Source organism: Chrysemys picta, chromosome 1, assembly GCF_011386835.1.
Source record: "Chrysemys picta bellii isolate R12L10 chromosome 1, ASM1138683v2, whole genome shotgun sequence".
In the NCBI taxonomy this organism is placed as follows: domain Eukaryota; kingdom Metazoa; phylum Chordata; order Testudines; family Emydidae; genus Chrysemys; species Chrysemys picta.
In genome coordinates this window covers 337,989,581-338,002,877 of record NC_088791.1, presented here as the reverse complement: position 1 = coordinate 338,002,877, position 13,297 = coordinate 337,989,581, and the positions used below count along the sequence as shown (strand labels likewise).

Here is a 13,297-nt window from a genome sequence, read left to right as displayed (position 1 = left end):
AATTATACTTTGAACTTCCATAGAGAGCATCTTACAATCTATCAATCTAGTTACTGCTTGTTAAAACCAAGAGGTACCATTATGATTTAATCTGACCGCCTGCATAATACAACCCAGATAATTTCACCCAGTTAATCATAGAATCATAGGACTGGAAGGGACCTTGAGAGGTCATCTAGTCCAATCCCCGGCACTCATGGCAGGACTAAGTATTGTAGAGATCATCTCTGACAGGTGTTTGTCTAACCTGCTCTTAAAAATCTCCAATGATGGAGATTCCACAACCTCCCTAGGCAATTTATTCCAGTGCTTAACTACCCTGCCAGTTAGGAAGTTTTTCCTAATGTCCAACCTAAACCGTCCCCAACTGTTTCAACCCCAGGAGCCCTACTCTTGGCTCAGAGCTAACTATACCCATTTCTTCTTTTCCTTCTCCTCCCCCTCAGTTTACTTAATTTGCTGCTGTTAGCCTGAACTTTAAAACAACTTCACACAGTTAATTGGTTGCTTTCCACCCCAGCCCCCCTCTCACACTTTTGGTTTTTCTGAAGTTTTAAACAGATCTTAAGATGGTTAAAGAAAACTTAGTTCGATAGCATCCTGTCTGGCAAGAAATAACTTATCATTGGTTGTGAAACCCTCATTTCTATGTTTTATCTTTATGGCCCCCACTTTTCAGAACGCCACTAGCCGTCACCTACAGCCCCCAACTAAAACCTCTCCAGCGCATCATCAAGGATCTATAAGCTATCCTGGAGTACGATCCCTCACTTTCACAGACCTTCGGAGATAGCCCAGTCCTCATTTACAGACAGCCCCCCAACTCACCAGCAACTACACACCACACAACAAAAACACTAACCCAGGAACCAACCCCTGCAACAAACCCTGCTGCCAACTCTGTCCGCATATCTATTCAAGGGACACCATCATAGGACCTAATCACATCAGCCACACCATCAGGGGCTCGTTCACCTGCACATCTACCGATGTGATATATGCCATCATGTGCCAGCAATGCCCCTCTGCCATGTACATTGGCCAAACCGGACAGTCTCTACGCAAAAGAATAAATGGATACAACTCAGACATCAAGGATTGTAACATTCAAAAACCAGTAGGGAACACTTTAATCTCCCTGGACACTCAATAACAGACTTAAAAGTGGCCATTCAACAAAAAAACTTCAAAAACAAACTTCAATGAAAAACTGATGAGCTGGAATTAATTTGCAAACTTGACATCATCAAATTAGGCCAGAATAAAGACTGGGAGTGGCTGGGTCACTACAAAAAGTAATTTTCTCTCTGTTGATACTCACACCTTCTTGTCAACTGCTGAGAATGGGTCACATCCACCCTGATTGATTTGGCCTTGTTAGCACTGACCCCTTCCCCCCTCCCCACTTGGTAAGGCAACTCCCATCTTTTCATGTGCTGTATATTTATACCTGCATACTGTATTTTTCACTCCATGCATCTCATGAAGTGGGTTTTAGCCCACAAAAGCTTATGCCCAAATAAATCTGTTAGTCTCTAAGGTACCACAAGGACTCCTTGTTGTTTTTGCTGATACAAACTAACACGGCTACCCCTCTGAAACCTGCCACTTTTCTATTGTTAATCTGTCTGGCTCTCTAATTGTTTCAGTCTGCTGTATAATAAATTTTGCTAGGTGTAAGTTAATTAGGATAGTGGGATATAATTGGTTAGAGACTTAAGTTATAATATATTAGAATTGGTTAGTTAAATTTCAGTAAAATGATTGGTTAAGGTAGAGCTGAGAATATTACTATACAAACTGGGGTCAAACAGGAAGTGGGGGAAGGGAAATTAGAATCATGCTTGCTAAGGTGGGGGAACAGGAACAGCGAATGGGGAACAGGGACACAGGCAAGACTTTGCGGTGTCAGAGCTGGGAAGGGGGACACACGGTAAACGCTCTGCGGCGTCAGAGCTGGGAACGGAACACTGGGGAACAGGCTCTATCGGCGTATAGAGATAAGCCTGACTGGTGTGAAGGGCTTCGGAATATGCTTGCTTGGAAACTAACCCCAATAAACATCACCTTGTCTGCACTTCGGCCTTCTGGTCTTTGCTTGCTGTCTGCGTGACAAGAACCAGGGAAGTGGAAGGGGAAAGGGAAAGCCCTCTAACAATGGAGATTCCACAACCTCCCTAGGCAATTTATTCCAGTGCTTAACCCCCCTGACAGTTAGGAAGTTTTTCCTTGTGACCAACCTAAACCACCCTGGCTGCAATTTAAGCCCATTGCTTCTTGTCCTATCCTCAGAGGTTAAGAACAATTTTTCTCCCTCCTCCTTGTAACAACCTTTTATATACTTGAAAACTTTTATCATGTCCCCTCTCAGTCTTCTCTTCTCCAGACTAAACAAACCCAATTTTTTCAATCTTCCCTCATAAGTCATGTTTTCTAAACCTTTAATCATTTTTGTTCCTCTTCTTTGGACTTTCTCCAATTTGTCCACATCTTTCCTGAGATATGGCGCCTAGAACTGGACACAATACTCCAGTTGATCAGCACAGAGTAGCACGGAAGAATTACTTCTCGTTTCTTGCTTACAACACTCCTGCTAATACATCGCAGAATGATGTTCGCTTTTTTCGCAACAGTGTTACACTGTTTACTGATATTTAGCTTGTGGTCCACTATTACCCCCAGATCCCATTCCACAGTACCCCCTCCTAGGCAGTCATTTCCCATTTTGTATATGTGCAACTGATTACTCCTTCCTAAGTGGAGTACTTTGCATTTGTCCTTATTGAATTTCATCTTATTTACTTCAGATCATCCCTGCATCAAGCCCAATAGCGTGTGCCTCAACTAGAGGACGTCTCACCATGCCGACTGTCCACGTAGCACATCTCTTGTACTGACTGTACCCCCAGAGATGTCACCCCAGTTTACAGATGAGTAGAGAGAGGTCAAACAGCTTGTCCAAGCGAGTTGCGAACCTCTGAGCAGGAGTTCCAATTCCCAGGTCCCCTGCTTTAAACACTAAAATCGCACTCCCACCAAATAAAAAAAAGTAATTAAAAATCACTAGAGCAATTACAAACAAGACTGTAGTGTGCAGTAATTGAATTAAAACAGACATGTCATGGCTGCTTTTTATAACTCCAATTAAGTGTCTGTACCAGTCTAATTAATGGAAGTTAGTTTGCCATCTAATTACAAGAGTCTGTATTACAAGTGTGATTCAGACAAATGTTGCACAAGACACTTCATGAAGAGTTTTGTTTTAAAAGGATCCAAGATAAATTAGCCAATTACACCTTACACTTGGTAACTCTTAACAGCAGGGATGCTGAATAGGTACTATACATCATTCATGCATCTGCATCCAAAAGTATTTAAGATTGTACAAGGCAGAGCAATGATGTGCCTGAAGAGAATACAGGAGGGAATCTCCTTTCATGTGCTGCATAATTAAGAAGCCATTTAAGCATCAAATTTCATCATTCTTTAAGGCAGCATTTCCCAACCTTCTGAAAGCTAAGCCTTCTTCAGGAAAATGAAACCAACTGGGTCATCTTTCAGCCCTGCTCTGTGTTGTTAATGCCTACCCTAAAATGAGTGGTCAGTCTCAGCAAATAGTGTAGATCCTCCTAGTGTGATACTACTTCTTTCTTCCATGTTCGGATGAGCAGTGAAATATTGACATTTCAAGTATCACTGACATCTGAGCAGCCAGCAAAAGGAATAGGGCAGTTCACACCTCAGGGCTATTTTTTCAGGCTCTCAGCAAACTTAGGCAGACAATGTTGCATTGTTACACATCGGCCAAGATTTTTAGATTCTCTGTGCAACTAGAACAGCCAGAGTCTTAACCTTAAAGCTGAGACTCTGGAGAATAACTGAGAGGCCGATCTGCACCTGTAACCGCAGCTAATACTTCGCATCCTCTCGGGGTGGCATACCTAGCATTCTGGGAAAGGGGGCCCTAAGGTGAGCTGCAAATAAAATCTCAGAAGTCCTGAGTGCTTTAGTAAGGTCTCTGTTTTTAGGATTACAAAGGGACATAATTTGTGACAAATGCTAGTCAGGTTGCTTAATTATGACGACTATTGTGGCACCACCAAGAAGCCAGTCATTGATGAGCACCCCATTGTGATATGTGCTGTACAAACACAGACTACTACGGTGATGAGGGACAGACACGAACCTGAATAGAGGAATGTGTGAAGAAAAACATCCATGCCTCAGAGAAAGCAACTAGCAGGAAATACGTAGGAAATTAGGCAAAAGCTATGGCTAACTATAGTGGGACCTAGTTAAGGTCTAGACCTGCCTTCTGCTTAAATACACTCAATAGCCAATTTAAAAATGTTGGTTATAAAGGTTACTTTGATTTTACACTGAAAATCAGGCCATTCCTGTGGGATCAGACTGAGCGGTGAACATCGTCTCAGTCTTTCTCCGGGAGTAAAAGCAGTTCCTGCAGAGTCTTCTTTTTTAAACCAAGTTTCTAGATACTATGGCAGCAAAAGCTAAATACAGTTCCAGCTCTATGCAAGACCTTGTGGGTCACTAAAGAATTTGCAGTGAGGCACAGGTAAGAAAGAGAAATATCCAAAACTGTTCCCAAAGGCTATTTACCAACAAACTGTCTTCTCATCCCAATGGCTCTATGCTTGGGAAGAGCAGCTGAGGAACCTCGGCTTTTACCCATTCAACCCAACCACGCTCTCTTCCATCTTCTCAATAAGCTCTCTTCAATGCTCTTTATAAGCCCTGCTTTCCTGTTTCTTACTGCCCCCATTGGATGGTATCTGAACCCAGAGCTATTTCCTGTCTTCCATCCATCCCTGCTACTAATAGATTTCCAAAGGTATCTGCCCACTCCTGTTTCCAAAGCAAGCCAGGGCAGGACCTGGCTACATGGGGAAGATGGAACAGGGTTTTCCCCAAAAATCCTTAGGAACCAGGACAAAGCTCTTGGTTTAAAGGTCAATGTATGTCCCCATCCTCACCTATGGTCATGAACTTTGGGTAATGACAGAAAGGACGAGATCGCGGGTACAGGCGGCGGAAATGAGGTTTCTCCGCAGGGTGGGTGGGCTTACTCTCCAAGATAGGGTGAGAGGCTCGGCTATTCAGGAGAACCTTAGAGTAGAGCTGCTACTCCTCCGGATTGAGAGGAGCTAGTTGAGGTGGTTTGGGCACCTGATAAAGATGCCCGCTGGGAGGCCTCCTTTGGAACTCTACTGAGCACATCCCACTGGGAGGAGGCTCTGAGGCCGACCCAGCACATGCTGGAGGGATTATATCTCCCTGCTGGCCTGGGAACGCTGGGGAATCCCCCAGAAGCAGCTGACACCTGTTGTGGAGGAAAGGGAGATCTGGTCCTCCCTACTCTCCATGCTGGCCGCCATGACACTCACCAGGAAAAGCGGCATAAAGAAAAAAGAAGAAAGAAGAAGAAGCTTCTGTACCAGATGACTGGAAGGTAGCTAATGTCAGGCCAATTTATAAAAAGGGCTTGATAGGAGATGCTGGCAATTACAGGCTGGTGAGCCTAACTTCAGTACCAGGTAAACTATAATAAGGAACAGAATTATCCAACACATAAATGGACATGGTTTGTTGGGGAAGTGTCAACACGGTTTTTGTAAAGGGAAATCATGCCTCACCAAGCTATTAGAAGTCTTTGAGGGAGTCAACAAACATGTGGATAAGGGTGATCCAGTTGATACAGCGTACTTGGATTTTCAGAAAGCCGCTGAGAAATTCCATTACCAAAGACTCTTAAGGAAAGTAAGCAGCCATGGGATAAGAGGGAAGGTCCTCTCATGAATCAGTAACTGGTTGAAAGATAGGAAACAAAGGTTAGGAATAAACAGTCACAATGGTGAGATATGAACAGCGGGGTCCCCCAAGGATCTGTACTGGAATCTGTGTTGTTCAACATATTCATTAATATTCATTAACAGTCTGGAAAAGGGGATGAAAAGTAAAGTGGCAAAGTTTGCAGATGATAACTATCTTGAATAATTTTGTAAGCCCACAGCAGATTGCTAGGAGTCGCAAAGGGATCTCACAAAACTAGGTGACTAGGCAACAAAATGACAGATGAAATTCAACATTGATAAGTGCAAAGTAATGCACAATGAAAAAAATAACCCCAACTCTATAAATACTATGATGGGTTATACATTAGCCGTTATCACCCAAGAAAGAGATTTTGGAGTCACCGTGGACAGTTCTCTGAAAACTTTCACTCAATGCGCAGCAGCGGTCAAAAAGACTAACAGTAAGTTAGGAACTTTTAGGAAAAGGATAGATAATGAGACTGAAAATATCATAATGCCGCTATATAAATCCATGGTGAGCCCACACCTTGAATACTGTGTCCAGTTCTGGTCATCCCACCTCAAAAAAGGATATAGTGGAATTGGAAAAGATTCAGAGAAGGGCAACAAAGATGATCAAGGGTATGGAACGGCTTCCCTACATGGAGACACTAAAAAGATTAGGGTTGCTCAGCTGAGAAAAGAGAATGAAGGGGCATATGATAAAGGTCTATAAAATCATGAATGGTAGGGAAAAAGTGAATAGAGAAGTGTTTTCCCTTACACACAATACAAAAACCAGGGGTCATCCAATGAAATTAACAGGCAGCAAGAGGAAGTAATTTCTCACACAATGCACAATTAACCTGTGGAACTCGTTGTCATGGGATGTTGTGATGGCCAAAAGTATAACTGGGTTGAAAAAAGAACTAGATAAGCTAGATGGAGGATAAGTCTATCAATGGTTATTAGTCAAGATGGTCAGGGATTCCACCCCATGTTTGGAGCAACCCTAAACTTCTGACTACCAGAAGCGGAAGATAAGTGGATCACTCCTTAATTGCCCTGTTCTGTACACCCACCCCGAAGCTCTGGCATAGGCCACTGATGGAGACAGGATACTGGGCAAGATGGACCGTGGTCTGACCCAGTATGGCAGCTCTTCTGTTACAGTTAATATCTCAACGAAACTATGATGTACACCTCTACCCCGATATAACGTGACCTGTTATAACACGAATTCGGATATAACATGGTAAATCAGTGCTTCAGCGGATCAAAGCAAGTTTGATATAATGCGGTTTCACCTATAACATAGTAAGATTTTTTGGCTCCCGAAGACAGCATTATATTGGGGTAGAAGTGTATCTCAATGACTGATATTTTTGAGCCAACAGGGACTTCTCACTTGGTCTGTTTTTGAAGATTGAGCTATTTAATAGCATTTCGGTTATAAACCTCAGAAATATGTTGTGCTTAACAAAAAAAAATAAGAGGAGCAGGTTCACAGAACAGCTATAGATCATCAAGGATAAATATAGCTCATCTAAATTTAGTTGGTATTTGGTCATTTAAAATGCCTGGAAAAACAACATGTTAATGCAGAATAAAGCATGAAGCTATAACATACTGTACTGTGTGAGACAAGGACCCACATTTTTTTTCCTTTTTAGATAATGCGGAACATCTGAATGATGCCACTGGAGTAATATTTAGAAGACCCAGTATTTGTTCAATTAGTTTTCTGTCTAGTCCCAGAGTAGGCTGTGTGCTATTCTGAGAAAAGAGACTAATTGAATGGAGATGTCATTACGTTAAAATACTATTTCATCCTTATTTGATTTATAGGAGTATGTCCTCCAATAAAGGTCATTGGGCATGGATGTAATGTCACCACACACACAAATAAAATCCCACCTTTTTTCAGAGGTGCAGAAAGACACCTCCCCCCCCTACAAATAACCAGCCTTCTCTCAACTCTCTCATCAGCTCCCCATCCTGCAGACAACTGCCCTGGAGGATATACTAGCCTTAGGCTGTCAGTAAGCTCCACTTCTGTCAGAACAGCAGGGGCAGCAAGTCACAGAGCATATCAAGGCCACCCTGCCAAGCATATCCACTCTCGTGAAAACTTAGCACGAGCACCTCAGCTGACCTTAGCCGCTTTGGTGGGCTGTTAGAGCCCAAGCCAGAGAGAAGTAAAACTTCTACAGCACCTTATATCCTCAATCTCTAAGGGTGAAATCTTGGTCCTATTGCAGTGATGGGGAGTTCTGCAATTGATTTCACCGAGATCAGGATTTCACCCATAGCGTTCAATGGATATACGATACTATACAAGTTTTACTTCTCTCTGGCCTGGACTCTATCAGAGGAAGATTGTTTACTGACAATCAATTAACTTTGCAACAGCAGCGTGAAGTAGGTTATTATACCCAGTTCTTCAGTGGCCAAACTGAGGCAAGAATGCCTCTTGCCCGGGGTCACACAGCAAATATGCAGTAGAGACCACACTAGCACCCAAGTCACCCCATCCTGTTCTCTAAGTCAGAGATTTCAAACACCTGACTTGTGGGCTACATCCAGCCCGTGTGATGTATTTCTGAGGATGCCATTGAACATTCAATTCTTCAGAACCAAAGCGTTTATTAAAAAAATAAAGGTTTCTCTCCCCCGTGGTTACGAAGATAACCTTCCTAACGTGCTCTGTGTGGTAAGCTGACACACTGCTGTCTTTCTGAGGCCTGCTAAATGCTCAGTTTTTACACCAATTTCGTTCAATCGGGAGAAGCACAGACTTAATCAGTGCAACGCAGCTATAGTGAGGGCTTGTCTTCACTACCAGGGTAAGTCGACCTAAGGTACGCTACTCCAGCTACGTGAATAATGTAGCTGGAATTGATGTAGCTTAGGTTGACTTATCCTGGTGTCTTCACTGTGCTGCGTTGCTGGGAGACGCTCTCCAGTCAACTTCACTACTCAAGCTCCCCAAGAAGAGTAAGATGGGCCGACCAGAGAGCACTCTGCTGTCGATTTAGTGGGTCTTCACTAGACCCGCTAAATTGACACCCGCTGCATTGATTGCAGCAGTGTAGATCTCCCCGGTAATGAAGATAAGCCCTGAGAGAAACACCTTTGTGTCAACAGAATTACACTGACACATGGGGAGGGGGACCCACCGGTTTAATCTAACAATTAACTTAAATCATTGTGAAAGCTTAGTGTAGACCAGACCCGAGTATACAGAGAGACTGAAACAGTGGCACTGGTAGGTGTGCATTCTCACATCCCCTAAATCTCAGGGGGTGTTAACACTGAAGGCTAATGACAACACTGCAATATCATTAACTATTCAATTGCTGATTACTTTCACAGCTGGAAAAGGGGCGGTGTTGGGAGCGAAAGTATGGTAAGCACGGAGAGTTCTGCAGGGAAGAAGATGCAGAGGGAAGAAGAGAGGAAGCACACAAATACAGGGAAAAGGGATAGAAACAGAGAAAGGAGGATGGGGAAGGAAGAGAAACAAAGAACAGGAACAGCACTGGCCTAAATGGAAACAGATTTCCCCATTGAGCGATGTTGGATGTGATCATAAGGTCCTGGACAAATAACAGATAATGATAATAATTAAGTTATTACATAAAAGTCATGTCCCAGCCTGGATCTCTGTGCCAACCTCTCATTGACCACCTTCAGGGGGGATGGAGGAGTGTATGTATCTTAAATTTACATCCTAACTCGTTCTCCAGAATTCAAATGGAATCCAGCTTTCTCCAAACAGTGATTTGGACTCTCCAGCACTGACCACAAAACGTTGCCCAACTGGGTGTCTGGCAAGCACACGGAGGGTGGAACATGTGAAACAAAGTCTAGTGGATTGAAGCTGTGACAGAGTTTTATGAGACTCCATTAGGTCAAGAGAAAAGATTTCCATACCCAGCCATCACTTCTAGATGGAGTTGTCCAGAGACCGTCAGGAAGGCAGGAACATTGAAGAAATGGGAGTTTTCCCCAGGTTCCTGTACTTTATCTGATGTCTGTAAGTCAAGAACGCACAACATGCCAGACTATTAAACGACAATTAAGGATCATGGCTCCTAATTTATCATTCATGCCCCTCCTCTGAAAATTACAGGTGCTTCAATCCAAATGAAAAAAAGAACAGGACAAGGTCCCATGCTTCCAGGAGTAAAGCCATACACCAGGGGCTTGTCTACACCAGGAGCATTGTCAAATTGGTTTTAAAAGTAGTTCAAGGTAAGTCCATTTCAAAACCAGTTTGGGGCCTTTTCTAACTTGGCAATTACCTCCTGTTTCCATAGCTGCACCATGCAAACCCCTAATGTAGACAGGGAAAGCCATGATTTGCATGAGAACCTGGGGCTAATCTCCAATCTAGACAGGGCCTCAGCGTGATTTAAGATGGTATCACCTGTTGTCACTGAAGTAGTCTACAGAACATCTGTAGGGGGAGGGGGAGAGAAACCAACTCCAAAGTTGGAAATATACCAAAAAGAGATTCTTCATGGTCTCTTGAGGAGCATTTAGACCAGAGGTGGGAAAACTTTTTGGCCCAAGGGCCACATCTGTGTATGGAAATTGTATGGCGGGCCATGAATGCTCACGAAATTGGGGGTTGGGGTGCGGGAGAGGGTGAAGGCTCCGGCTGGGGGTGCAGGGTCTGGGGTGGGGCTGGGGATGAGAGGTTGGAAGTACAGGAGGATGCTCTGGGCTGAGACCGAGGAGTTTGGAGGGTGATCAGGGCTGGGAAAGGGGGTTGGGGCACCATAGGTGGTCGGGGTGCAGACTCTGGGAGGCGCTTACCTCAAGCAGCTCCCAGAAGCAGTGGCATGTCCCCCCCATGGCTCCTACGTGGAGGCATGGCCAGGCAGCTCTGCGCGCTTCCCATCCACAGATGCCGTCCCTGCAGCTCCCATTGGCCACAGTTCCCGGCCAATGAAAGCTGCGGGGGCCGCGCTTGGGCCAGGGGCAGTGTGCGGAGCCCCCTGGCTGCCCCTACGCGTAGGAACTGGAGGAAAAACATGCTGCTGCTTCCAGGAGCTGCACGGAGCGGGACAAGCCCCTGACCCTGCTCCCCAGCGGGCGCTCGAGGGCTGGATTAAAACATATGGAGGGCCGGATGCGGCCCTCAACAGTAGTTTGCCCACCCCTGATTTAGACAGTAGCTGCATGTCAATGTATTTAAGTCATTAACTAGTTATAAATTGCATATATGGGAGAGTGGAGAGGGACACATGATTTATGGATGCCTGCCTAGGTTCCCTGTAAGCTGTGTAGCTGTGCAGCCGAGCAGCAGGCTATGTAGGGCCATGCAGGTCCCCTGGCCCGGCCTGGCCCAGCCCCTCCAGAGCAGTCGGGGAGAGGCGCCTCTCCCCGTGCCCAGCCCAGCCGGATCGAGGAGCCCTTCCCCCAGCCCAGCCCTGCCAGAGCTGCTGGGGAAAGGAGCCCTTCCCCCGGCCTGGCCCAACCGGATCTGCCGTGGCGGGGAGAGGCACTCCTTCCCCCCAGCCCAGGTGCTGCTGTGGGAAGAGAGAGCTCGGGGAGTCCTCTTTCTCCACCATAGCCCTGAGACAGCCTGCACCCCAAGCCCCTCATCCCCGGCCCCACCCCAAAGCCCACACCCTCCCCGCACCCCCACCCTCTGCCCTAGCCCTGAGCACCCGCCCACATCCCAATCCCAAAGCACGCATCCCCAGCTGGAGCCCTCACCCCTCCACACACACCCCAACCCTCTGCCCCAGCTCTGAATCCTCTCCCACACTCTGAACCCCTCGGCCCTACCCCGCCACATGAATTTTGTTGTGCACCAATATGGAGGCGATGTGTAATTCTGCACATGGGTGGGAAAAAGTAGAGGGAACACTTGGACTGCCTGTTTATATAAACCATGAAAGATGGTTTATAACAAATACACATTCCTATTCCCAACCCCCCACCCCAGCAACAGAATGAACTGCATTATAAACAATTTTCTGTAAGATAACCGTGTGTTCAGCTTTTAGAAAAGTACGCAGAAAACTATGCCCCTCCCAATCTTGCACGTGTCTAAATACTCACATGAACAGTCCCATCAAAATCAACGGGATTAATCAGATGAGTCAATTTATGCATGTGCTTAAGCGTTTACAGGATTGATGCATTATAAGCACATGACTAGGCCAAATTTTGGTAGAGGCCTGGTTCCCGCTGACTTCAATGGTAGGATACATATCAAGTGCAGGATATGGCCCTTAATACTTTGTTGCATACCTACGGTTATTATATGGCTCTGAAATAATTTACTAATGTGGTAAAAGAAAGCAAAAAGACAGACAAGGGGAAAAAGCCATCGAGTGCACCTGAAAGGAGCTAGGGAGGAAGGTCTTGCGGATAATGCACTGCACTGGGACTCAGGAGAACTGGGTCTAGCTCCCTGGCTCTGCCAAAGATGCCTGGCATGACCTTGGATGAGTCACAATCTCTCTGTGCCTCAGTCTCTCATTTGTACAATGGGAAGAAGAGCACTTCCTTTGTCATGTAAGACCAAGTTCTTCAGGACACGGACCAACTCTTACTAGGTGTACAGCACAGTGGGGCCTTGATTGTTGCTGGTGCCTCCAAGCATTACTGTAATGCAAATAGCAATAATAAAGAAATTTACTTTGTAACAGAAGTGGGGGATGCATATTTATATGCCACTGTGGAGCCCTTGGAGAAAGCTAAAAATATGCAGTTCTTCTTATTTCAGTTATACAGGCCTGTAGGACTAGAAGTGGGTTAGCAACTCTGAATTTTGCTTGAAGTGTATGTAAATGGTCATGTAATTTAAGTGTATGTTATTGCAAGAGAGCATAACTTACATTGTGAGGCAATCAAAAGGCAGGGTTATAGTAGGAAGGGCAACAGAAGAGTATAACAAGATGCAATGTAAAGCACAGGGAGGGAGTGCCTCTACTCAGCCCGTTTTACAGATGGGGAAACTGAGACACAAAGAGGTGGAAGCCTGAATTTTCAGTGGTAACCTAATTTCAGGAGCTCAGACTGGGACACTTAAGGCCTGAATTTCAGAGGAGCTGACCACACACAGCTAATTGGAGCTGTATGTTCAGAACCACTGGAGGTGGGGAGTGGAAATCAGTTCCTAAGTTTTTAAGAAACGGAGGCATCCAAAATAAAGGCTTTGAATGACTTGAAAAGCTGTACAGGACAACAAACCCAGACTGTCCAATCCAGTCCTGAACCTTAAGCACAAGTTCATTCTTCTCCACAGAGATCATGGAAAATAAAATCTTTACGACTTTCTACCATTAGAATATCTTTGGTTTCACACATCACTGCCACAAAGGCTCAATTTTAAGTCTGATAAGAAAGCGTGTGTGTGTGTGTGTGTGCGGGGGGTGGGGGGGTGGGAATTTTCCATCTAAGGCAGGTGCCTCAAGTTTATTAAAAAAATTTTAATCAGTGCTATTTTCCTTTCACAGGGA

General features: G+C 45.0%; 1 protein-coding gene across 5 annotated transcripts in view; it reads right to left on the bottom strand.

Annotated features, from left to right (window-relative positions):
- Positions 1 to 13,297, bottom strand: part of NARS2 (asparaginyl-tRNA synthetase 2, mitochondrial) — a 74,215-nt gene that overhangs the window by 38,169 nt on the left and 22,749 nt on the right. For 2 of the 5 annotated variants that reach the window (XM_065581730.1, XM_005308776.5), the window contains exon 6: positions 9,750 to 9,850. The exons of the other annotated variants lie outside the window; for them this stretch is intronic. In XM_065581730.1, coding sequence (XP_065437802.1) covers positions 9,750 to 9,850 — 101 coding nt within the window. The remainder of the gene's footprint in view (positions 1 to 9,749; positions 9,851 to 13,297) is intronic. 5 annotated transcript variants of the gene reach the window in all.